Below are 26,110 nucleotides of genomic sequence, written 5' to 3' on the forward strand. Positions count from 1 at the left end.
GAAAAGTAAAAAAAATAAATTAAAAAGGATTTCTTCTGTAACCATGGTAACCAAAACAGCGTATTTCAGAGGAAAGAGTCGTGTGTTTCAAACCTAATTTAAAGCCAATTTCCTCCTTTGGTGGCTGATTGTGAAATGAGGTATTTACAAATACCTTAAAAATGCAAAGAGTAGAAAACAATCTCATGTGAAAAACTTATTTAAGAAAAATGTTTTTAAAAAAAAAAAAAAAAAGAAATCAGTCTGTTTCATGGTTTCCTCCATTCAGAGTCCAGCTTCAAAATTCTACTCCAAAGTCACATTGACAGAAGCCAAAGCCTCCACCGCCCAGCCGGGGTACTGATCCGGCGACGGAAACATTCGCTTCATGAATGTCAGTATGAACTCAGGGAAGCGGCCTTCCACGATGCTCTGCCTCACAGAACGCATCAGGGTGAGCTGAATAGAGAAGAAAAAAAAAAACGAAAAAAAACATTCATGAACAGAGGAAAGGATCATTTGATTACTGTAAACCTCTAGTGATCCATTATGATCTGCTGCGCATCTTCTGCGAGGAAAAAGGTCAGCTTCAGGTCAAGATAATCTGAGCAGTCTGAGTTTTATACAGCGGCAGCAGGATATTTATTTACGTTATTACTGACGTCTGTTGAATTCTAATAAATCATTAAACCAGATGAAGGAAAAATGAGTGCCTAAAACACCACACCGAATTAAAGGTGCAGTAACAGTAACATTCGGTGACATGTAGGGGTTCAATTTGAGAAGGCAACAATGTCGTATAAGAAGGTCTCTCGCTTTCGCCTCCAAACTATCCTGACTAGCTCGGTTTGGATAAATATCCTGTGGGGATATTCTGGATTTTTTAATAGGTCTTTTGTGCTTTGCAGAGTGAAAGGTAGGGACTCTGCAAACTGCCATTTCCTCCCACGGATACCATCAGGCAAAAGTAGATTATTATCTAAAGCTTTCAGAACCTGGTTGAACATTTCTGATTGTTTATTTTGTTCTTTAAGCCACTGGTTAAAAAAAAAAAAAAAAAAAAAAAAAAACCCTCTGAGGGGATTTAATACAAAAAGTGTCATTGTCCTGCAGGGAATGGGATTTTTAAATAATGTTTTGATACCTACTGGTGTTTCAGGTGCTTCAGGACTTAAAAAGTAAAAATCATGAGAAATAATTTCTGTTGTGTGTGTGTGTGTGTGTTTAATATAATATTCTGTAAATTTCAGCAGAAAAATAACCCGATGTGTTAGTGTTAGAAATTTTTAAAAAAAGAAAACAGATGCTATTACCTGGGTGCACATATGAGTGCACCCTTAAACTAAGAATTTGTTAACACACAAAATTCAGTCTTATTCAGTTGAAATTATTTATCATTGTCTTAAACCTTCCTCACCTCCCTGCTGTATTCAGCACATGTGAGAGCACCATCTATCCGACCAATTCATCAATATCTACCATGCGATGTTCAGTCATTTCTAATTCCTTACTGACACTTTGAGTTTGACGGAAAAATTCATTTATGGGATTTAATTTTCAGCTACAATCATAAGCAAGTACACAATACATCACTGTGAGAAAAGGTGAGCATTGGACAGAGTAAATTCATCCCATCAAGATTGTAGTTTAAACAGGCTAAATGCTTATTTGGAAGACATGAGCAGAGTAAAAACGAAACTGGGCTCCAGTGATGAGCCAAAGCTGTAACGGCTTGTGGCTGCCAAGATTCTTAGATTAAAAAAGTCTCCATTTCTCATAAAGCAACCTAATGATGCCGCCAATATTCCTCCCATTCTTCTTAACTCTTAAAGTAAGCTTTTATGGCACATAGATAAAAAATGACTTTTATAGCTGTTCTGGTGATAAAAGGAGCCGCTGTGAAACCAGAATGAGCTGCTTTATTCTTTGGCAATACTATCATTGCCAAAGAATGATGGTATTATTTGGCAATGAATACTATCATTGCCAAAGAATAATAATTCTTTGGCAATGAATACTATCATTGCCAAAGGCTTTCTGTCCTGAAAACACAGGCGTTCTGCCTGAAACACAGTATTATAACAGCACTATTAAATTCTTCCAACAGCTCCTTGTTGTTTATGTAACTGTGAGGCTTTCCATTGAGTGGATTATGTTTAAACAACAGGACAGTTTGTGTTGCTTCAAAACAAAAAAGAAGGTCAGAAATTCAAGAAAAGGATAATTATAATTAGGCTGAATATTTTTGAAACCATCTCGACTCCAACTGAACCTTTTCTCATGTAATCTAATTCACTAATCAAATCTAAAAAAACAATAAAAAAAAATAGAAATACTAACATTTAAATAATGCATTCAGCAAAGAAATGTGTTTTAAAATGAGTCATCTAATAATACTAATAAGTCTGAAGTTACATTTAGCTTGTAGGATTTTTCCAATACTGACCTGGTAGGCAATGTTGTGAATGGTGATGTGATGCATGGCGGCAGTGTCACTCTTAAACAAAGCATGCAGGTAGGCCCGACTATGTCTGAAATAAATAAGAACGTTAAGAAAACAAAAATTACATTCATGGATTATATACGTTTCAAGCATTTTCTGCTGACAACATAACTCACCATTGATAGGTTGAGAAGTCAGACATCCATTATCAACAAAGTTTCAATGTAAAATAATCAGCAAACTTCAGCTATTCCAGCTTGAAATGTAAAGGGTTTTTCATTCACTTGCCTTTTGCAGGTGGGACACTGGCAGTCGGGGTCTATAGGCTGAAAGTCTTTGGCGTACTGCTTCTGCTTCACCTGAAGAGACCCCCACGGTACCAAGGCAGAACCAAACCTCTGAGGAAAGACAACAATCATGGTCACAGACAAACTTAGAATCACTTATCTGTGTGGATCAATCACCTTAACTAAAATATTCCAGTTTTTTTTTTTTTTTCCAGCAGGTGAGGTGAAGGGAGCTTACTGCAGTACGGGTTGGGAAGACGCAGTCAAACATATCGCATCCCAGAGCGACGCACACCACCAAGTCCAGAGCATACCTGCCCCATGTGAGGGATACACAGGTTCTTGGTTAGTGGCTCAATAGCAAATAAACAGCACAGTTCTTGAGTCGTGTGCATAAGAAGAACACACCCAACACCCATCAGGTAGCGAGGCTTTTCTCGTGGCAGATGGTCAGTGCTCAGTGTGACCATCCGCCAGAAATCGTCCTTCTCCTCTCCTCCACTCAGGCCGCCAATGGCAAAACCAGGAACATCACGTTTAGTCATTTCTGCATGAAGACAAACAATGAGAGAAGGAGACTGAGTATTGTGAACTTCCAAGAAAAACGAATCTCCAAAACGTTCAATATAGGAGGTTATCTTATATATTTTCTCTTTTTTACCATCCAGGCAGGCCTTGCGCAGCTCTGCATCTAGTCCTCCCTGGATGATGGCAAAAAGGTTCTGTTTATCTGGATGCTTATTAGCTGCTATGCAGCGATCCAGCCAACGAATGGATCTATGCATGGCTTCCTCCACCCGCGGTCCCTTCACAGTGCTGCTGACCACATCATCCAGCTGCATCATTATGTCTGACCCTGCAAAAGAGGCAGACATAATGAAAAGCCCTGAAAAGCATGAATGATTAAAATGCTTTAAAACTAACTTATAACACTTCATACTTAGCTCACCTAGACTGTTCTGTATGCTAATGGACTTCTCGGGGCTCAACAAGATCTCTTTGCCATCATATGGGGACTTGAATTTGACCCCTTCCTCTGTGACCTCTGAGAGTTCAACAAGAGACACCATCTGAAATCCTCCACTGTCCTGAAAGAAAAAGGGGGGGAGAAAAAAAATCAAGTTTTTCATATAAATTTTATTCCATATCCCCTTGATATTTATTACAGGGTAGCACAGTATTGGAAAACTCTACAATTTGGAACATTATTTTTAAGTATTGACAATCAGTTTTTCTTGTGTCATTATAATCCTCCCATCACTCTTTGTGGCCCTCAGTATCGGAGTAACTACTGCAGCAAGGCTCCATTTAGGCCTGTTAATGCCAGGAAATATGTCATTCCCTGACATTGTGATAGCGTAGATGGAAAATATTATATTCTAAACAGACTGTGATACTGATTTTGAGATGAAAACATATTATGCAACCTTTGTCTATACAACAGAATACATTTTTTTCCAAAAAGTTCAATGTACACTTACAGTTAGAAGATTTCTCCTCCAGTTCATGAATCCATGTAAACCGTTGGCTTTCTCTATCAACTCAGGTCCCTGGAGATAGTGAAGCAAGAAGGAAAAAGTACATATTTACACCCCCTTCTAAAAACACTAGAAGGCAAGGTGAAATTAAAACTTTTGAGTTTGGCATCAAAAGAATACAGTGAGATAATACATTAATGTTCATTCGTTGATTTTGCAGGCATTTACATCTGGTAACATTTGGACTTAGAGTTAGGGTGGTAACCACATGAAAACAAGAGAGATCTTTATTGGTGAAAAATTAGCAGTTAAAAAAAATCATCCATCAGATACCGTTCCCTCAGTTTAACACAGGGGGAACAGTATCTGATAGGTGAATTATGGCCAGAACTGTTACAATGTTTGAGGGGATTACAGCCAATAACTCTAAACAATTTAAATCTAAACATATTTTTAAAGAAAATGCAAACGTCGATACTTTAATCTACCTACCGGCCTCATGCCCAGGTGGTACGTGTTTCCCAGGCAAATCTGACAACCGAGACCCTCCAGCTGATCCGCGGTGATCCCCTTCAGGGTTCCCTGTGTCCCAACAGGCATAAAAACCGGCGTGCTGACACTGGAGTGAGGCAGAGTCAGATCACAAGCTCTTGCTTTCGTCACAGGACATTCTGCAACAATCCTCAGAGTAAGAGGCGGAACGGCGGATAAAGTTTTCTTTAAAAACATGCTGTTTTCTTTGATATTTCCATCTGCTTCAGAGGTTATGGGGGCAGCCATATTTCCTCCGACCGTTGACATGAAGTGGAAACGACCGACAGTTTGTTTGACCAATTAGAAACGTGTTTCTTGCTCAGCATGACGAACACGCCTTTTGAACACCCAATGAAAACATAGTTCTGAGGAGAGTCTTCTGGATTAGCCAATAGACGTCTCGGCTTTGTAAAAAAAAAAAAAAGTAGGTGGATCTATTCTCACCGGTTTCGATCTGACGTCATGTCCTCAAACCGGATAGCGTTTGTGTAGAGGAAGTTTTGTTTTGCGAGTTTTCCGTCCGTTTCGTCTCGCCCAGGTCCTAATTAATGCGCGTTAAAGGATACAAAGTTATGTTTCTCTGAATTACCCTCGTCAGACAGGCGCACCGGTTTTCAAAGTGAGATTACAAGAAGCGAGCTGCTTGAAGCGGCGGTGCTGAACACTTTCAGAGTAACCCGAGAGCAGCTCGCTGCTAAGCTAACATTAGCCTCCGGTCTGCGGTGTGTTGAAGGGCTCTCTGAGCTAACGAAGCCATGGGGAACCGGGGCATGGAAGACCTGATTCCCCTGATCAACAAGCTACAAGACGCCTTCAGTTCAATTGGTCAGAGTGTCAATTTAGACCTTCCTCAGATTGCTGTGGTAGGCGGACAGAGTGCAGGGAAAAGCTCTGTACTGGAAAATTTTGTCGGCAGGTAAGCGAGAATGGTTGGTTAGGTTAGATATCTGTTGCAAAGATTTTTCTCTTTCCTCTTGTTTGTGTTGGTACATTCTAAAAATGCATGCTTGCTTGTGATAGGAGTATTTCGGCAAGATATTTATCAAAAAGCTAAACTAACCTAGTTACGCTTCCTAGTACATGTTCAATGTAATGACAAGAAACCAGCCTTTCTTGTAAAGTAGCTTCAACAACGTGCCTTTCTCACTAATCAGTTTGTCAGAATCGTTTTCCTGTGTCCCCTTTGCATATTTAGTGCCACACCCTGAAATTCTGACACTATTCACACATTAATCAATAGTTGCAATATCTGTTAACTGTAAAAGCTCTTCCGTGCAGTGTTTTTTTTTTAGGAAGTGCAGAAGGAGAACACTTCTCGATAATGTCACAACTTGTTTTGGGCTGCTGATTTTTATCTCGACAGTTTTTAGCATAAAGTTAAAGTCTACTGTCACTCTTTTTCAAATGTCAACATTATTTCTCCTTTACCCCACAACTGTAGCGGACACAACTTCCTACACAGTCTTCCTCTTTTGATTTTGTTTATGGTTAGCGTTTAGAAATGAAGGAAATGGGAAAGACCTGCCTTTGTTGTTTGGAGGCTTGAAGTGACATTGCTTCCCTGCGGCTTGGCTTTCTCATCTTCCAACAAGTTTATCCTTTTGTCCTCTCCCCCATAAGCAGGCAGTGAGGGTAAAAAATCAAAACAAGTAGCTTTAAAGGAACTTGTTTAGCAGGTTTCAGCCCCATTCAGTGTCACTCGCATTCACAGTAGTGCACTGCACTGTAGAAAAAACACATGGGTGGTAAAATGACATGCACACTGACTGTTGGATAAAAGCACATTAGAAACAGAATGTTTCTCTTAGGCAAGGGTAACTTTGCAGATTAATGTATTTCTAATTGATGTACATTAATTCAAATGACTTGATGTAACATCACTCAATACATGATAATTGCGTTTCAGAGGGATCTGACTTTTTAAAATATGTGTTATCCTAATTCGTTCTGTCATTTCCATTTTTGATTTCTTTCTGCTGTCTCTGCAGTGATTAGAGTTGTTATTGTTCAGTTCAATTCAATTTAAAATGCCATTTGTTATTCCTCCTTTGGTGCTGTGAAGAGCACTTCACAGCATCAAACATCATAACACAAATACTCAGTTAATACTCTACCTGTGGTGCACTGGCAGTGGTGCGCATGTGACTTTGAGAGCAGGCAAGGTGAGTTGTACAAATCGAAGCCATCTGTTTAAGGTGGAGCCTTACTACAATATGTAAGTAATCGGGTGGTGCTCCACATCACCATGACAACAAGCAGGCTCATGAGTCACTGTTGATGTTAGGGTGTGTTTGAGCCCAGGAGGAGTCAATAACATAAAAGCTTTGTCATGTGTTGAGTTGGTGTTTTTTATGCCAAAAGCTATTGTTTAATTGGATGCTTCAAGTGCAGCTTGTTTGCAGTGGTTTTAGTCCGTCTGTAGTGTATAACTTTGTTACTGCTTATCTATAGTTCACACTTTGACAAAGATTGTTTTTTTGTGTGCATGGTAGGATTAAAATCTTTGTCTGAGGAAAAACGCCCCCATTTATTTTCTACAATTGAAATTTATACATAGCATGTCATGACATGAATTACAGACAACAACTAGTCTGATCTTGACAGAGAAAATGCTTCCTCTTATTGTCTCGCCAGCTTGAACTTTTTGCTGACTTTTAGTTGGTATATTTAGAAGCAGTCCTGACCTACAGATGTACTCATTTCAAGCAGAAAATGTCTTTCCCCAGCATTTTTGGTGCTGCCCAGATTTATTTCATTTCATTAGAAAAAAAAGACAGTTTGACCAGAAGACTCCTTTGCTGTAATTTCTAGTAGTAGTCCCATTTTTCATCCAGTCTTGGTGATCCATCTTCCTGAAGTCATTTAAGTCTGATTTGTTTATAAAGAGGCTTTTAGCCATTTTGCAGCCACTATTTTAAGGAAATAACCAGTTCCTAGATCTCTAGCTTTTGATGTGGCTGCTGAATTAGTAATTCTCTTTTTTTTCCGATCTAGAAGACATGTTGTTGCTTAGAGGAGCAGAGGGTAGCTTGGAGTAAAAACAGCTAATTTAGGTTGTAAAGTCAGTTTAATGACCAATGTTTTCCAGGCTTTCTAGATTGGTTCCAAACACTGACATCTGTGTTCACAACATTTGCAGTTTTGTCGAATCCTCACAATTAGACTAATTTTTGTTAGATGTTTTAGGCCCACTTCCTGTCAAAACTTGGTGTTTTGCGTAACATATTCACTGCCGTGTTTCTGCTGTTCCAGTTAAAAGAGAAGCATTAATTTTCAGATATCACGTCTTTGTGCTGTTCACAGTTATTTCCTATCATTGCACCGATGTTGCTATTTAGAGTCAAATCATGTTCACAGCCCTAATTAAGGATGCCGCCACTAGTTCACATGGATATATCATTGAATATATTAGTCTGTCCACACATAATGGTTAGATTTTTATTTTATTTTCTCACCACAAATTTTAAGACTATCTTCCTCCATTTAGCTCTATTTAGAGAATCGTCTCTTTAACTGTCTGATGAGCTGAGTTATTCAGGTTTTTAAACTTTCTCAGAAGTTGAAGTGGTCTGAAGTGTGGATGGACTTGGAGTTTCGTGTCAGCATGCAGGGGAAGTTGGCTCTTTTGTTTGGTTTTGTCGTGAACCAGAACAACATAAACACCATGTACGATGATGAGCTGAAGAGGCATAACTAAGTAACCAATAAAAATACCATAATTTCTTTTTATTGAGCAGCTGAATTCATCCTGTAGTTGCACATTTTGTTTGCTTGCGAAGTTCACATTGACTATGATACACAGACAAATGTTTGATTAGAATATGACTTGGTTGGAACACAGTGTTCATTATTACAACTTAAGTAAAGCATGTAATAGAAACTCATTCTCTGCCTTAGAGTTTGCAGTAATACATATTTCTATTGTTTATTTCCTCTTCAGTCTTATTATATTTGAAATTCTGAATAGTGAGACTTTTTCGAATAACTTATAAACAAAAAACAGTAGCACTAACATAGCAGTTCAACTTAGAAATGGTACCTTCCTGGCACGGTCACAATGCAAATAACCCACACTCTTAGCTGTATTTTAAATTATTCATTTTTGTGTTGTGAAATCATCACACTTGGTAATTCAGATATCATATCTGGCATTGTGGACTGGTCTGGGTGGAAAGAGTTATCAGATTTGTGACATAAACCATGGCAAACAAACCCTGAAACAATTTGCATACGTTTAGGTAAATTGTTTGTATAGCTGTAGGCTGCTGTATGTGAGTGAGCCATCCAGCAGTTGAACCTTGGTGCTTTGTCCTGTTAACTAAAAACCTAACTCTTAAAATTAGAGGTGCACCGATTGCAGTTTTCTGGTCGCTCACCGATCTTTAAAAAGCTTGACTTGCCGATACCAATTATTTTTTTCTTATTTTATAACTGACACTGCCAGAGGACACTGAAAACTTGCTAAATCTATCAACAAAGTTGCCAATGATGATGTGACTGTTGTCACCTCAGGACTGTGCAGTGACCTTCTGGGCGGGTCCGTCAGTCAATCCTCTGTCACTGCAGAGCAAAAGCAGACAGTGACAGATTTTCAGACCTTTGTGGAGTAAGACCGGTTTCATGTGCAAGTATCAGCCAATTTTTCAAAAATTAAGAAAAAGGCGCCTAGTTTAAATCAAAGTTGTCTTAAAAAGTGTCCATCATGTCATCTCTGTTTAGCAAAGCAAACCTCCTCTCAGCTGAAAACAGAAATCTGTCATCCCTGAAGCTTGTGGGATAGCTAAGACAAACAAATAGTGATTGAAGGGATTTTCCAGTAAGCAGTTGGATTTTAGTTGTGTCTGAGGAGGCTCGGGTGCCTGGGGTTGCCTCTTGGTTCTCACAGTCACTGAAGGATGTGGGAATGCGGGTAGCCATGATTATGTGTTCTTTGCCACTCTGATGGTCCGTTGAAAGAGCTCGATCAAACCACAAGCAAATTTCTGTGCAACCATGCTCTCTTGAGAATTTAGTATAACCTCAAAGTTTCTCACAGTGGTCCTTTTGGGAAGCGTGTCATTGTGAGCCACTGTTTGCTGAAATAAAGAAACTTTCGGCTGTGAGCTGTAGCTGATTAGGGAGGCTGCCCTACTCTCCTCTGATTTCTGCTTTCTTAGAGGGAGGCACACAGACTGATGCTCTTAGCTTGACTATAAATGATTGATGAAATGATACACAATCTGCTGAGCCTCCTCTATCATTTAAAGGCCATCAATAATAGAATCCTGACCGCTTGCTTCTTTTTATTATGCCGCTGCCATTTATCCAATTCTCTCTATAAAAACCGAATGGCTCACTTCTGCCTGTGTGTGTCGTTTCCACTGCGAAGACACAAGAGAACGACTTCAAGGATAATTCCCTTTTGTGTTTACAAGTATGGAGCTTTACTTTTACATTATAAAAGTTTCACCCAAAGTTCCTGTTTAGCCTGGAAGGTTTAACTGTTAAAAAAAAAAACACTGAAGTAACCTTGATTGTCAGTATACTTAAAGGCTTTAGACAATTAGAAATAATCTTCTCTTCTGAGCCGCCAATGGTTTTAGAGAGATCACTGTTGTGCTCAGTAAGCAGAAACTTTTTAGTATTCTGATAGTTGAGCGTCTTTGTCTTTTTCCCTCGGCTGGAATTGATTTTATACTTTGTCTCCTTCTCTCTCGCTTGCTTACAAGCCTCAAACTGAGCGTTTTGTACCGCCAAACATGGAGACAACGGTCTGCGTGCTTCACACTTTGTCCATGATACAACACCAGCGCTAAACCACAGACGTGTGGCTTTTTGCTGACTAGTGCGTTTTTGTTCTGGGTACCATCCAGAAGGTTCTACTCTGTGTGACCACAGTCTGGGAGCATACCATGGCAACTCTTGCCTTGTGGCAGACACATAGTATCTAATCTGAAATCAGATGGCTGGGTGAGCATTGCCTCATTCTCTTCAGTTATGTAGGTCTGACTCTGCTGGGAAAATAAAGAGAGAATCATGTGGGTTGGTGCCATCCCGAGCCCTGCTACAATCATTCAGTGACTGGATTGAGTAATTTCCACCAGATGTATGTTTCTTACCGCAGCAGAAGGAACTGTGAGGCAGAGAGGAGGAATAGGTATCATCAGTAGCTGACAGTTGGAACCAGAAATTAAAATAAGCTGAATAAACAGAAACGTAATCCGACATCGGATCAGACTAGAACCCTATGCGATGTTTATAATACTTGTATTAAAGCTGAACATTGCAAAGAGAATATCGATTCTGATCAATCCTCAATTTTCCTGACTCTTCTTTCTTCACCATTACATGATGTTTCCATCTCTTTTTGTGAATTTTAGCATCTTAGTCACTAAAAATATAAAATATAGGCAGTTAGAGTCAAATATATGACTCTAACAGTCAGGCATACTAGAAATGCCTGACTGTTGAAATATTACTGTCTCATTAATATTGGAAGCAAACCAGGGAGCACTATGAGGTTCTGATTTTGCTGCTTTAAGTTAGTCTAAACTTTTCCTCTTTTACATAAATTCTGATTTAAATATTTATATACACAATACCAAAAATAAGGAAGTATATCACTTTAAGAGAACCTTACGTTTCTTAAATGTATGAGTTCACATATTTTTCCTCAGTAGCTCAAACTGTATTACTTAGGTTGAATATTTTGAGTAGCTGACTGAATATTTCCTACCTTACAACTGGAAAGGTTTAGTTTTATTCCATACAAGATGCTGAGGTTTCAGCTGTATTGGTTTGCTGTTTAAGTTCCTTCACCAGTGCTTCGCTTTTTGGTTGGTGGTGTAGGATCTAGTTCTTCAAAGATGATTGTTTGCCCCCAATGTTCACTTAAGTTTAAAGTGCAGTAGTTACTTTGGCAGAGAAGAAGCCAGTATAACCAGAGCTGTGGTGAGTAGAATCTTCCTCTGAGCTTTTTTGGATGAGTATTAAAGACAGTAAGTAAGACATCCCTTTTCCATGGTTTGACCTAAAATAGTTTATTGCATCACCAACTTTTCTTTTTTCTGCTTTGAGCTGAATAAGCAAAACTGAACCAACGTTTTAGCTGCAGCTGAAGAGCTGCTTCTCTATATGAACTACTGGAAAAGCTTTTGTTTCACAATTTGCAGAGTCTGGAAATAAACAGTAAAAAAAAATTGCAACTTTTTTCTGCTATTAATAATTCTCACAACAGAATTGCAATTGCATTTATTGGCAAGTTTGTGCAAACAAACAAATAATTTCTCTTTGGTTTTGCTTTGCTCTCAATTTATGGTCATTTTAGAATTGCATATTTGTGATTATGCTAAGGGCTAATATGTTTAAAGTCAATCATTCCTGTCATGTCAGCCGTGTTTTGTGCAAATGGCTAAAGGAGAACAAACAGACTGAACTCTTTCTTCCTGCCTGCATCTCAATGATTCATTCTTGCACCTGTAGCATTTGTTGTGGTTAGTTTGTGACTGAGCAATTGTCTTGTGCACTGCTTTGCAGGCTGCATTTTGCAATTAGCCTTTTGCAAAAAAAAAAAAAGTGGCCAAGAGTAATCATCACAGGCCAACACCACGTCTCAGGTCTGAGGGCCGCGCATGTATGGTTTATTGACACATCTCTCCCTGCCACTGTCAGAAACCATGGGAGCGGCTTCTCACTTAGGTCATATATTTTATTTGCTTTGTTCCAAGTAACTGTTGCTAAGCTGCGACAGAAGTAAAACATTGGTTTTACATCTTTGTCATTTTAAAACACCTTTTAAAATGTCAAAGGTGTTGAGACCTTTATCATTTTAAGTCACAAAAAAAAAAATAAGGTCATATGGCTAAACCTTATGATCAAGACATGTGATGATCTTTCTGATAATCCAGTTATTTATACTTTAAACTTATTTGTTATTGTGCTATTATTTAAATTGCTTATTTCAGGGCACCGCTCTCTGTTGCCACACTTCTTACAGTTGTAGCTAAAAACAGAAGTTGTTCCACTGCTAAGAGACAGTCTGCACTTAGTTTCACCCTAGCTGAATTATTTTAGGCTTTTCTTTTGAATTTAGAGTTGATTAAATAGAATTCAAATCAGATCAAATATAAATAAAACCGAATAAGGATTTAGGACGTGGGTGCATTTAAATAATAAACCTTTTTTTTGGATATGAAGCAGAGGAAAATATGTTAAAGCATATTTTGTCACCCTACAGCAGAAAACAAGCTGTTACTTCTCTAACTCCTAAAATAAAACTTGAAAGATTAAGTCACCAAAACCATCTTATTTTGTTGATTTGACTGATACAAAAAACAAAGGTGTTGAGAAGTAGTTTTAAATAAACATGTCAGTCATGCTCTCATATTCATGAAGCACTTTAGTGACACTAAACCAGAACAGTGTCAGCATAATCAGTAAATTGTAATCATATTCAGGAAAAAAAATAAAAACAAGGTAAATGTCCTTTGTAAAAGTGTGTGTACAGTAATTCTTTGTCATTTTTGCTCCACATTTGCTCGCTTGTATATTTCAACGAGTAAACGCTGATCAAGCATGAAACTGTAGGTGCTAAAAGGCAAACCTCTTAAAGTTATGGTGTTGCAATAAAATCCTCAGCATTTTATAACTGAAAGTCTTTTTGACCAGATCAGCATAAAGTCTCAGTTAAGGCTTTAAAACAGTCACTTGACCCTTTCACACGTACTACAACTAAAAAGTTAACAGTACTTTAATCATTGTCGATAACAAAACTTTGAATCCATCCTTTGAAGCAGGGGTATCTAACCACACAATTGAAGCACGATAATGATCGTTTGCTTTTTGTTCAGCTGCTAACATTAATGTTGCCAAAGGCCATTAGATTGCATCATTAGATTGCATTGCAGTCTGCAGTTTGTTTACAGTTATCTCTGCATAGCACATTAGAGGTCTACGTAAACAAAATAAAATACCTTTTTATCATGATCAGCACTGTATGAGCTGCAGTTTATTCCCTCTGACTCATTTTTTTCTTCAACATTCATCCTTTGTGTACATCCACTTATCTGTGTGGACTGGTGCCTGTTTCCAGTGGTGATTGGGTGAGAGGTGGGACACACCCTGACTGTGTCCATCACAGGGCGACCAAACTCACTCCTGATGGGAATTTAAAACAACCAGTTAATCTCACATTTGTGTTTTTGTGCTGTAGCAGATAGTTGGCATATCCAATGAGAATCACTTAAAGATTTGAGTTTTGAGTTTGGGTAAAATGTTACACCTAGAATTAGCTAGGCTAAGTTTATAGTATGAAAGATGGCTCCTTGTTTACTTATTTAATAAAAATTGTTGTAATCAAAATTAGAACATGATTAGAAAGTTGTGTAAAATGTTTCAGAATTTGTGTTTGGGTAAAATTTCTTTATTTTAGAAGGGAATTCAGCAAATGCATTGATCTCTAAAGCTTTAATGACATTATGAAAGTCACATTTCATTTACCAAGGTAGAGAATAAAGAATTTTCATTTTCTTATCAAATTACCAAAGGCTATGATACAAATTGGACTCTAGTATAATAAATAATTAAATGTTATTGCTCGTCAGTTAGACCTTTCTTCTTTTTGTTTTTTGTTGTTTTTTGTGCCTGCTGCGCTGAATCCAGCATGTTTTCTTTGTATTTATTTTTAGAGCTTTTGTTCTGCACCTTTCAGCTGTTTATTTTTTCTGCCTCTTTTTTTTTTTTGCTCAGGGACTTTCTTCCTCGCGGATCAGGCATTGTTACTCGCAGACCTCTCATTTTGCAGCTGGTCAATAATATAGCAGGTGAGTACGCCTTTCCCAGGCAACACAAAATCCCAATTTTCTTTCATCACTGCCCTGCATATGGCCTCTCTGTCACTGTGCCTCAAGCTAGGCACCCTATTGCTACTTTCATGTCTCAAATTTAATTTTCTCATTCTCCTCACTGCTTTCTCTGTCTTACTCCCTGCTCCTTATTTTTCTGCCTACCTCTTGCAAACTCATTCCCACTCTTCTCCTGTGCAGAACATGCTGAATTCCTGCACTGCAAAGGAAAGAAGTTTGTGGATTTTGATGAAGTGCGGGCAGAAATTGAGGCGGAAACAGATAGAATTACAGGATCCAATAAAGGCATTTCTCCTATCCCTATTAACTTGAGGGTCTACTCTCCACATGGTAATAACATTGTTCTAATTATTATGCAAATTCTTTATTAATAAACATGAACGTTTACTTCATGTCAGGTTATGGTAAATTTCAAGAATAAAAGGAAACTTACGTTATATTCTTGTTTTTTCTTCCCCTCATGTGACAGTTTTGAACCTGACTCTTATTGACCTCCCGGGTATGACCAAGGTTGCTGTCGGAGATCAGCCCCCAGACATCGAGCATCAAATCAGAGACATGCTGATGCAGTTTATCACCAAGGAGAGCTGTCTGATCCTGGCAGTCACCCCTGCTAACATGGACCTGGCTAACTCAGACGCTTTGAAGATCGCCAAAGAGGTGGACCCACAAGGTGAAGCACGTAGTTTTTATGAAGTTCAACACCGAAACATCAACATAGCATTACACTTAGCAGTCTGATTCTTTGTATCTCTCATTTAAACCACCGGCTGTTAGTTGTTTGCTCCAGTAGACTTTGCTTGACGAAAGGTATTTGACTAAAACATGCGGCTCTTTATAAATATGTTCAGGTCTTCGCACCATTGGTGTCATTACAAAACTGGACCTCATGGATGAAGGCACAGACGCAAAGGATATTCTTGAAAATAAACTGCTTCCATTAAGGAGAGGTCAGTGTTGTGTGGCACCCAGACATATATTTACATGAAATATGTAGACTCGCTGTATAATTGTTCGAAATGTGTGTACAGGTTACATCGGTGTGGTCAACCGGAGTCAAAAAGACATTGACGGTAAAAAAGACATCCGCGCTGCTTTAGCCGCAGAGAGAAAGTTCTTCCTGTCCCACCCCGCCTATCGACACATGGCAGACCGTATGGGCACTCCGCATCTACAGAAAGCTCTCAACCAGGTCTGCGTCATTCTGTTTCTGTTTTGAAACGGTCTCCTTGCCGTTGCTTGTCATCACCTTCTAAAATACCATGACTATTGGTTTGCAGCAACTGACCAACCACATCAGGGACACTCTGCCTGGGCTGCGCAGTAAGCTGCAGAGTCAACTCCTGTCTCTGGAGAAGGAGGTGGAAGAGTACAAGAATTTCCGTCCCGATGATCCGACTCGCAAGACAAAGGCGTTGTTGCAGTGAGTGTAGCTTTTGATGTCTCTGCAGAGATACAAATTAATGATTAACGTTTAGTACCTAGAGCTAGGGCACATAAGTGTTTAGTTGTACATGCCAAAGTAAGATTTTTGGGTTTTACTTTCCCAGTACGCAAATTTAGTAACCAGTTGACACATTAAGGCTGCGTATTGAGGCGTCTTTGAGCTTCAGAACATAAAAAAAATGTGAAGGGATTGGAAAGTTTCATAATCTAATATCATAGCTAGACTTTAAAGAGATCCAAACTATTCTAAATGAAAGCTGTCTTGTCTCGAACGCGTAAAGAAAGAGATGATTGTCAGACCTCCTGTCATTTGTGTTATATATAAAGGATGGTCCAACAGTTTGGTGTGGACTTTGAAAAATGCATCGAGGGATCTGGGGACCAGGTGGACACTAACGAGCTGTCAGGTGGCGCCAGGATCAACCGACTCTTCCATGAGCGTTTCCCCTTCGAGCTAGTCAAGGTTAAGAGCGCCGGCGTTAATTTCCTTCTTAGAGTTTTAAGTAGTTTGTGTCTTGTCAAATACACTTTAATTATAAGGTTTGCTAAAAGTCTTTATCGTCTAACTTGCTCTCCAGATTGTATTTGATGAGAAGGAACTGAGGAGGGAAATCAGTCATGCAATCAAAAATGTCCATGGTGTCAGGCAAGTACAGTCCAACTTCAACAATTCCCAAGATAACGCTTCTGAAACATATTTGACTCTGAATACTGTTGTCCTTCTTTTGTCAGAGCTTTAATTCAAACCTAAGTGTTACAGACTAGCAGTACCAGCCGAATGTGATGTATTCAGAAACTGTCAGCTGTCCTATGAATTATGTTTTCCATTCTGCTGTTTCTTGGTGACTGCCTCTCAGAAATGCCACCCACTCGTTTTCGGTTTGTGTCTACTAGAGTGTTCAGTTCATCAGGTGTTCAAGTAATGTTGGTCTCTATTGTGTTTTGTATTATGAGCCATCTTATGTGCTACATTCATTGTTAGCCTTGCATTGGCACTTCATATCTTCTCCCCATTTTAGGTTGTCACTGTTTCAATCCTCTGTTTGTCTGCTTTGTCATTTTGTTCCATTGTACATTTTATTTTTGTTTTTGCTTCAGCCCACATGTCTGTTAACTGTTATGTGTGTCGGCCTCTGTGCCTCTGTCTCTGTGCATCCTCAGAACGGGGCTGTTCACTCCAGACCTGGCGTTTGAGGCCATCGTGAAAAAGCAGATTGTTAAGCTGAAAACGCCCTGTCTCAAATGTATCGATCTGGTCATTCAAGAGCTCATCAACACAGTCAGGCAGTGCACCAACAAGGTACTGCAAGAGTCCAGCATCTCCCGACCCAGCCAAGACTCAGAGCAGGGACAACCACGGGCGCAGCAGAGGGCATGCTCTCACAGAACATTAGCTGTAGTGTCTAGATTTAGTTTATATGCTTTAATTGAGGAACATCCCGTGCAGTTTGCCCTCTGCCAGCCCGGCCCTGAAAGCTGAGTTCAGGCAGCTCTGTCGTGATGTGGAGTGTTGTGACGGGTGGTGTGTTGTGATGGATTAGAGGTGTTTCCAGGACCGAGATTCTGCTGTCTCTGCTGGACAAGCTGCAGGTCTCATAGCTCAGTACATGTGACCAGCAGAATGCAATGTCTATCTTTACCACTCTGACCAAGTTTAGAAGGAAGTGGATTGTTGGGGAAGAGAATATGAACAACCTGCAGCTTGTCCTCCACTGTTTGAGTTCTTTCTAATCAACTAGAAAATGGCTAACTGAGCAAACACATCCTGTCTTCTTCCTCTCTGTCTTTCCAAATATTCCTCTTTCTTTTTATTTCCACCCCCTGCCACCACCTTCACAACAAATTGCCAAACTAACCCTGTGACCTTTCAGAACGGGGCTCTTCACCCCGGACCTGGCATTCGAGACGATTGTCAAAAAGCAGCTCCGCAAACTCAAAGAGCCCAGCCTCAAATGTGTGGATCTTGTGGTGACTGAACTCACTGCTCTCATCATGAAGTGTGCCAATAAGGTAACCAGGGATGCATATCACATTATAATGCCGTGATGGGAGAAGAGATTTTTTTTTTGTGTGTGTTTATGACGGCCATTAAAGTCCAGTTTTCATCCACCGCTCATCATTGCTTTGAAAGTCTGCATCGCCACGTTTTTCCTCTCTATTGATCTCGCAGTACCATAGAGTATAAATATTTTTGTGCAAATTGTCCCCCATCCGACTCATTGCGTACATATTTCTGTACCTCTGCATCAGCTTTTCAGATGTATTTTTTTACCCCCACTCCCACGCTGCTTCCTTTTTGCCCTTGCTGTTTAAGAGCCGACCGACTCGGTTCTGTGTTGCACGCTTGTTGATCCGCACAGCAGAATGACTGCCATTCTGCTATCACCTGAACTGGGAAGAAATTGAACTGATAAGAGGGGTTAAAAGGAACGATACTTCCAGAACACACCCTCTGTGGCTTCTTGGACAAAAGCATTTCATTTGTAACAGTGCATCACTGCCATCTTGTGGACAATTGAGGGCACGGCACAGTAAAAAACGCTGTATGATGCATAGTTGGCCAAACTTACCTCCTCCCTGCCTTTTGGGTTCCCTCTGCCTCCTCTATCGTCCAGTCTTTGCTATCATTTGTTTATTCAAACCAGTACCACCAGTCACAGATGAGTTTAAACATGTATTGGCATGTCTAAAGTTCATACTTTTTGGTGTCTTGCTACCAATGTATGGCATAGACTAAATGTGTCTTAACTAAACATATTTAAGGTAATCTTTGACTGTTGGTATATAACCTCTAACACCAATAACCTCCATGTCTTTACAGTCTGTGGTGTGTTTGTGTTGGATTGTGGTTGCCTGCATTTGTGTGACACTGAAATGTCACTTGACAATGTTTTTACTCTTTTCTTTGTTTCCTACTTATTTTCACTTCTCACTCCTGTTTTTCTCTGATTCTTGTTGGTAAGTCCTACTAAGGTAAAGCTTAAATGTAAGTGTGCGTGCGTGTGTGTATGCCTGTATTCTTGTGTTAAATGCTGCAGTTACATGATGCGTTTCCTTGCAGCTCAACTCCTACCCCAGACTGAGAGAGGAGACGGAGAGGATCGTCACCACCCACGTAAGAGAAAGAGAAGGGAAGACCAAGGATCAGGTGCGTTGCTAGGCTTTTAATCCAATGATCTGGTGGCTCGTTGATCATCTTGATCAGTTCATTGTGTTGCCCAGGGGCAATTTGAGACGTTACAGGACCTGGCATTATTCCCCATTGTTACCATTGGGCTTCTGAACCAAAGCTTTAAAAACATGTTTTAAAAGGTTATGTGAGGAAATTGGGGATTTATGTGTTTTTAAGAGTAAGAGCACAATAACTACAGCAGAAGACTTTATATACTATTAGCTAGAAAGACAATGTTTGTGGAAGAACAACTTTAGTTGGAAATCAAAGGAGTTGCTTGGAGAAACTTTGTGAGACAACTGACTAGAATAGAGCAGAAAAAGTCAAAGGATGTTGACAAGCTCTGATGCTAACCATACTGAGTAACACCACTGGACTGGTGACGCATGTTGATGTTTTGAGACGGATTTTAAAAGATCCATAAAGTCTATATTGACAGCAGTGAAGTAATAAACACACGTTGTTTGAATGTTAGCAACGTTCAGATAGCAACATTGCTTTGTTGCATCAATCTGAAACTAGTCAGAACTCATAGCAGTATGCTGATCACCAAAGACAATGAACCACAGAGGGTCAACTAAGCTGCGAATGAATAAACAGACACGCAGAAATCAACATTGTTATGGTTTTGAAGTTAGTAAAGCTTGATAGCATAACCAGCTAATGCTTCAGCTTCATATTTGTAAACTTTATTTACAAAACAATAGCAGGCCTGTTACCTGCAGGCCTCTTTGAAGGATTTAATATTCCTTCAAAGCAGGAATTTCTTATTTGAATGTCAGAGTAGTTTAACTTTACGAAATAAATATAGTTTTACAGAAAATACAGATAATGAAAGTCAGACCACGGTTCGAGCTTTCATTGTAACATTTGTTGGGCGAAATAAAGAATGGCCTTGCTGTTTCTTGTCAGATCTGAAAATTTGACTCTAGAAATTTTAGAAGGAAAATTGTATCTTAAATTAAAAAATATTTATCTTATGCTTAATCCAGTTTTAGGTGTGAATGCATGAATTAATGCAACAATTTAGACTCAGTGATTCATCTTATTTGAGGTGGTTGAGGAAGCAGCGCATTAACAGCTGTGGTGCTCAGATGAGCCCCCACATTAAAACCATGCTTACTGGTAAGGGCTCCTTGTGGTTAAAATAAATGGTTTGATCTTTATCTCCTTTAAAAAGAAGTATGCAGAAACAGCTGACATCAATTCTAGCTTCGACTCTAATATGTGGTAGTTTAGCATATAAAGGAAGATATGATGAAGTCTAAGGTAAAAGTCAGTAACTGACATCCACATTGCTTGTTAGCTGTTATGAGTCATCGGCTTCTCAATTTGCTGATCTTCCAGTGCCAGTGTGAGTGGAAAAAAACAACAAAAAAAAACTCTACTGTGAACCTTTTAAACACCACTTAGGTTCCATCTTTGCATTCATCAGTAGATGGCATTAAAACCTCTGTAGCTGTTCCCATTTAGGGCCAGAGACAGCTGAGGTTAGGCCTGCAGTTATCTACAAATAATTATCTGCCATTACTTCACTTTCTGCCCTGTTTGCAACAGCAAGCACCAACAGCCCAGCAGGGAACATCTGAGAGATGAAATGGGTTCTACTAAGTGCAGACTGATTATTATGTGTATTTTATTACAGGAGGTGTACTCAAGAGCTTTTATGGACCTTTTCAGACCTGTTTGTGCCCAATTTAAAATCAGGAATTAAATAGGTTTGGCAAAATTATTTGCGTTGTTCCTCCTTTCGGTATTTTACGCAAGTTCCAACATGAGTTTAAAAAGACGCAAGCAAGTTTTGTGAGATTCTTATCTGTTTGTGTGTTAAAAACAAAATGCTTGACTAACCAGCTGTGCAGCAAAGACGGACAAAAAAAAAACAAAAACATGTCTGTTTATTTGGTTGCATTTTCAATATTTAAAATGAGAGAAGACACATTTTCTTACACAATTTGAGACAATTTATTTCTCATTTAATTCATCCTAAAACACAAATAAAATATGAGTGATTTCAGAAAACATGACGGTAATAACTTCTCAAACAGTGATTTAAAAAGTGAATAGCAAAACTTCTGGTGAGGATCTTGGTAAATTGAAAGTTTTATAAACGGAAACCTTTGAGTAATACCGTTTTCTCAACTCAACCTCAGTGCTGCAGTACGCAGCCATCTCACTTTTACCTGATGGATTTCAGTTGGTTTTTCTTATTTGAGCAAGCTTGACATATCAGATGTGAGATTCTTCACTTTCTAATTTGAGGCTTGTCTTAGTATGGTTAAAGTCATCTCCGTCCTAATCTAATTTCTCTCTGTTGAAGGTTCTGCTGCTGATTGACATTGAGCTGTCTTACATCAACACCAACCATGAAGACTTCATAGGCTTTGCTAAGTATGTAACCATCCTTCTCATTAGTCTGCTTTACAGCTTAGAGTCTTGAACCCAGCCCCAGTTCTTTTATGTTCCTCCTCTCCTCATCAGAATGAGTGATGAATCTAAATGTCACCAGTAGTTATGCACAGGTTGCGCCTCCCTGAGGAGGGAGATGGATGCCACAATAATCAAAATTGCCCCGTTGATCAAAGTTCAGTTATTTGTGAGTTTCTTTTCCCCCCTTGCATGAAACAATCCCATCTTTCCCCAAAAGTCAAACTTTTCTGGGGGAAAAAAAAAAAAAAAGTTCCTATTTGCATCATGCTGTCGTTGAAAAGCATGCTTGTTGAACTCGACGAAAGAGCGGCGCTCGCGATTTTTATCTGTTTCTGCTTTGTCTGGAAACTAATTTGCACACGGCATAGCTTTTATGTTTTTTTTTTTGTGGTGTATCTCAAAGCAATCTAGAGTTTGCGGGTGGTTTCATGTGCTTCCTAGTGCAGCAGTAACAGTAATTTATAGTTGAGTGAAGCTTCTCTGCAGTGTGGATTTTTGTAACAGAAAAGTCCCTTTGGGAGCATGTTTCAGGGCTTATGTTATGCCTCTGCATGGCAAGGGAATTGACGCATTGCATCAAAGGTCAGCCAGAGCGGTTTAATGGTTTTCATGACATCACTTTCAGTCTTGACTACAGAAGGCTGGATGATGGTAGCTCCCCAGGGTACAGCAACAACAGGTGGGCAAACAGGAAAGATTCAAGGTTTTGTTTGCAACACAAGTGCATAAATAGATGTCAATGAAAAGTTAATTTATTTCGCTGCATAATATTAAAGACATATCTCACAAGGGATTAATATTCAAGAGCAACAATATTTAATATTGTATGATTTTTTTTTTTTTTTGATGCAGAAATGTTTTATTGTATTGTCTACATCTTCTTACTGCACAGTATTTTTACCAGATAAATGCAGCGTGGAGTGGAGGCGATCAGAATGTGGTTCTGCTCAGGAAGCCCCGATTGCTTCAGATTGCCTGAATTATTTTGCATATTTCATCTTTCTTGGCAATACTTCATAGGTTCCTGGTTAGCCAAGCTAGTTTGCTTGGCTAATCAAGCACAGTGACGCCACAAAGTCTGCTGGGAAAACCTCCGTCAGTGGTCTTCACCTTGACTGTGTCGACCAAAACATAATGTGTTTATTTTGAAAAAAATGTTTCATAACATTCATAGTTTCCCAGAAACTGAATTTTGTGGTTCTCCTTAAGTGTAAGCAATAATTATTATAATTGATGAAAACAAATGCTAGAAATGTCACTCTGGGTTCAATAAATACATGAGTTTCACTTTTGAATAATTGAAATAAGTGAACTTCTTGATATTGTAATTTATTAAAATGCACCTGTGCTTCTCAGAGTGCACAAATGTTTAAAGCCTTTTAAAAGTCTGTCTAACTTTGTGTTTTTGTCGTGAAATAAATAATTCAGACTTCTTTAAAAGCTGATGGTTGATTTCCTTTTACGAATGAAAGCCAGAAGAATAAAAACAGGAAGTAATTATAGTGTTATTTAAAAATGCAGTGTCAGACATGAATAGGAACTGTACAAATGTTTCCATCATCGTTATCTGTCTGTCTTTGTGTGCGACAGCGCTCAGCAGAGGAACATTGCTACAAACAAAAAGAGGGCGGTACCCAACCAGGTACGTTTTGGCACTTAGATTTGTCCTTTTCTCGAATGCCAGGTTTAATCATCTTTTCACAGATACATTCTATTACATAACCTAATTAATCAAATTGTCAACAAGCCACAGCCAATAATCAATTTCTTCCTCTGGTAATATTGTCACCCAGTCTTTTGTAGTCCTTATGTTTATCTGTTCAACCTTTTAAAGCCGATATTTGTCTATTATTTAATGGTTTTGCAACAACTCGTTGATCTCTTTGAACGCACCTTTTTTGACGACGACGGTTTAAAGGGAGAGCTGTGTTAGATAGTATGAGGAAGACCCCGTTCCCTGCTTTCTGACACAAGCTTGTCTCTTCAGGATCGACATTGATTCTCTGCATGCGGTCCGGGCATGTTACATTAGCACAACCATGATTAATAACTGAATGATGTTTGTTTTGCCTTCCCATTAACTTCCAAGCATCTTTGGGTTCATTAAAATTCAAGATGTGCATGGATATCACAACAATCATCTGAGCAACAATTGTGACATAACCAAATTGTGATATATCTTGAAGTAATTTCAATTGCATGTAATTCTTTTGCTCTTTCTCTCTCTCTCCTTTTCTCTGTCCTTTTTTCATCCTTTTCTCTGGCTGCCTCTTGGATTTCCTGTTTTCTTGTTCCCGTTTGCTTAAACGCTTTTTTTCCCCTCTCTCTTCTACTATTCTTACTTTTCATTCACTTCCACCTCTTCATTCCTCACTTCTTCTACCTATCTTCCACTGTCCTCTTCTTTGATTTTCCAATTTGTTTTTGGCTTTGATTTTTTACACTACCCCTCTGCTTTAACCCCACTTCCCTTCCTATTACTGCAGGGTGAGATTCTGGTAAGTACCCCGCATTAAACCACACCCTGCCAGGGGCAGCAGGGGTAGGCCATGCAGAAGAACTGAAGCCGTGTCAGTAAAGGTCAGCCAGTTTAGTTAGCGTCGAGCACAAACTCCTCAGAGACACTTGAATGAACGTTGGCTCCTGTGTAAATAAAAATACGACGTCGTCACTTTAATGAAATGTTTCACCCTTCTGCAGCTTGCCGGGCTAAGCGAGGCCCAGGAAGAGAAGGTAGAGTCTCCAGACTTACAAAAGCGTCACCAGTTGTAATTCCAACTGTGGTGCACAGCTACCAGTAATTTGGACTAACACTTGACTTATTTAAACTTGTAATGTTTTTTCTTTAAGAAGGCAGTAATTGCCAGTAATTCTACTAACGATGTTCAAGTGTAAATTTTGAAAAGGCTCTTAATTTATTGTTGTAGTACGCTACAATCCTATGTTCTCTCTACTGAGGACGAGAGAGAGGATGAAGAACCCTACAGCCTGTAATTGGGAGGTGTCAGTTCCTCTGTCACTTGGTGTTTACCTCTGCTGCTGCCTCATGCATGGTGATCCAAATGTTTGCCTTGTGAGAACCGTCCTGAAGGTCACTGGGGGAATAATGGGACCAATCAAATCAGCGACATACCCAAAAAGTTTTTTTTTTTTTTTTTTTTTTTTTTGAAAAAAATATTACTTTCCTAAAATTCTACTAACAAAATCAAATGTCTGATGATAATTTCTAATCTCATCCAATCCAATCTGTTTTTTAATGAATCTGGTGACTTGTCATGGCTTTTGGGTGTATGCTAATGGCTAATAGAAAATAAATCCTCATCAACATTCCTTTGCTTTATTTTGTAAAGTTTTATCAAGGCAAACTTCATGTTTATACACACAGTACATACAAAACGTCCACACACCCCTAAAAAATGCAGAGTTTTTGTAATGTAAGGAAATGAGACTAACAAATCATTTTAGAACTTTTTTCCACCTTTAATGCAACATATTAGCTCAACTGGAGAAAAAAATGTTGAATCTTTTAGGGGGAATAATATTGTGGTGTCATAAGAGTGTGTACCCTTAAATACGGCATTAGATACCTTTACTTCCCTAATGAAAAGGCATGATGCTCTGAGCCATGTATATGATACATTTTTGGTGATATGCAGTTTTTGCTCCAGATACTCTTGCTTTTTGGTGAAACACGGGTTTTAACTGACCAGCTACTCATTTTCCTACTTGATTTTGGAAAACCCAAGTCGAGTTTTCACAGAATTTAGCTGTTGGATTTGGATTCTTTTTCTCGGTTGGAAAACATTTCCGCCTTGCTACCTGATGACTTTCTTTAACTGTTCTAAGATGTATTGAAAGCTGTTTGTGCCCTGCTGCCTCAACTGATCCCTCATAACAGTGAGAACTTTGCAGACCCTGGGATTTATTATTGACGTGCTAATGAAATTTTAGGAAAAGAAAGGAAAGGGGCGGGGGTACAACTCAACTTGTATGTCAGGGTAAGCAGAGGCTGTTGAAATGATGGCAGTGTTGGTTGATTAGGACACCACTACATATCAAGTTATGAGGGTGTACACACTTACGCAAACACAATATTTACTACTTCACAAAAGATGTATTTCTCTTTCAGTTTTGCATCACAATAAAAGTGGAAAAAACTAAACTAAAATGATTTATTTTGGTCCCATTTTCTTCCATATCTCAAAAGCTTTTAATATAGAACTTGGAGCTTTTATGTCCCCCGCACATGCTTATGTTGTTGATCTCAGATGTTGTCCGTCAGCTTCAACTAACCAATAAATCGGCAGCATTTATGCAGAACATTCAATATAAACATTTGTAAAAGGAAACCAGAGCATCTATGACTCCCCTATGTATCTTACACAGGCTGACTGTACCACACAGGAAACAATATTTCCAACTCACTGGATTTGAACTACTACTTTTTTTTTTTTTTTTTTTTTTTTTTTCCCTTTTTTTTAAACCTCGGGTTTTTTTCT

General features: G+C 39.0%; 2 protein-coding genes across 9 annotated transcripts in view; one reads left to right on the plus strand and one right to left on the minus strand.

Moving 5' to 3' along the window:
* Positions 1-221: 221 nt before the first annotated feature.
* On the minus strand, positions 222-5,121 carry qtrt1 (queuine tRNA-ribosyltransferase 1). The gene is made up of 9 exons (XM_015058578.1): positions 4,680-5,121; positions 4,191-4,259; positions 3,659-3,797; positions 3,371-3,565; positions 3,118-3,256; positions 2,948-3,023; positions 2,711-2,820; positions 2,426-2,510; positions 222-438 (listed from the first exon to the last, which is right to left on the minus strand). The coding sequence occupies exons 1-9, from the start codon at positions 4,986-4,988 to the stop codon at positions 286-288; spliced, it is 1,275 nt and encodes a 424-aa protein (XP_014914064.1). The 5' UTR covers positions 4,989-5,121; the 3' UTR covers positions 222-285.
* A 95-nt stretch (positions 5,122-5,216) lies between these two features.
* The window catches only part of dnm2a (dynamin 2a), a 37,126-nt gene continuing 16,232 nt past the window's right edge, over positions 5,217-26,110 (plus strand). Inside the window, exons 1-15 of one of the 8 annotated variants that reach the window (XM_015058572.1) lie at positions 5,217-5,637; positions 14,448-14,521; positions 14,744-14,893; positions 15,033-15,236; positions 15,415-15,513; positions 15,595-15,755; positions 15,844-15,986; positions 16,337-16,472; positions 16,588-16,655; positions 17,171-17,309; positions 19,071-19,157; positions 21,502-21,572; positions 22,237-22,290; positions 23,202-23,253; positions 24,098-24,109. In XM_015058572.1, coding sequence (XP_014914058.1) covers positions 5,477-5,637; positions 14,448-14,521; positions 14,744-14,893; positions 15,033-15,236; positions 15,415-15,513; positions 15,595-15,755; positions 15,844-15,986; positions 16,337-16,472; positions 16,588-16,655; positions 17,171-17,309; positions 19,071-19,157; positions 21,502-21,572; positions 22,237-22,290; positions 23,202-23,253; positions 24,098-24,109 — 1,611 coding nt within the window. In that variant the 5' untranslated portion in view covers positions 5,217-5,476. Of the gene's footprint in view, positions 5,638-14,447; positions 14,522-14,743; positions 14,894-15,032; positions 15,237-15,414; positions 15,514-15,594; positions 15,756-15,843; positions 15,987-16,336; positions 16,473-16,587; positions 16,656-17,170; positions 17,310-17,880; positions 18,020-19,070; positions 19,158-21,501; positions 21,573-22,236; positions 22,291-23,201; positions 23,254-24,097; positions 24,110-26,110 lie in introns of all 8 variants that reach the window. The other 7 variants (XM_015058570.1, XM_015058569.1, XM_015058571.1 and 4 more) reach the window with 7 other exon arrangements.

Source organism: Poecilia latipinna, unplaced genomic scaffold (genome assembly GCF_001443285.1).
Source record: "Poecilia latipinna isolate Pla-1442-1.1 unplaced genomic scaffold, P_latipinna-1.0 Scaffold1552, whole genome shotgun sequence".
NCBI classification, from domain to species: Eukaryota; Metazoa; Chordata; class Actinopteri; order Cyprinodontiformes; family Poeciliidae; genus Poecilia; species Poecilia latipinna.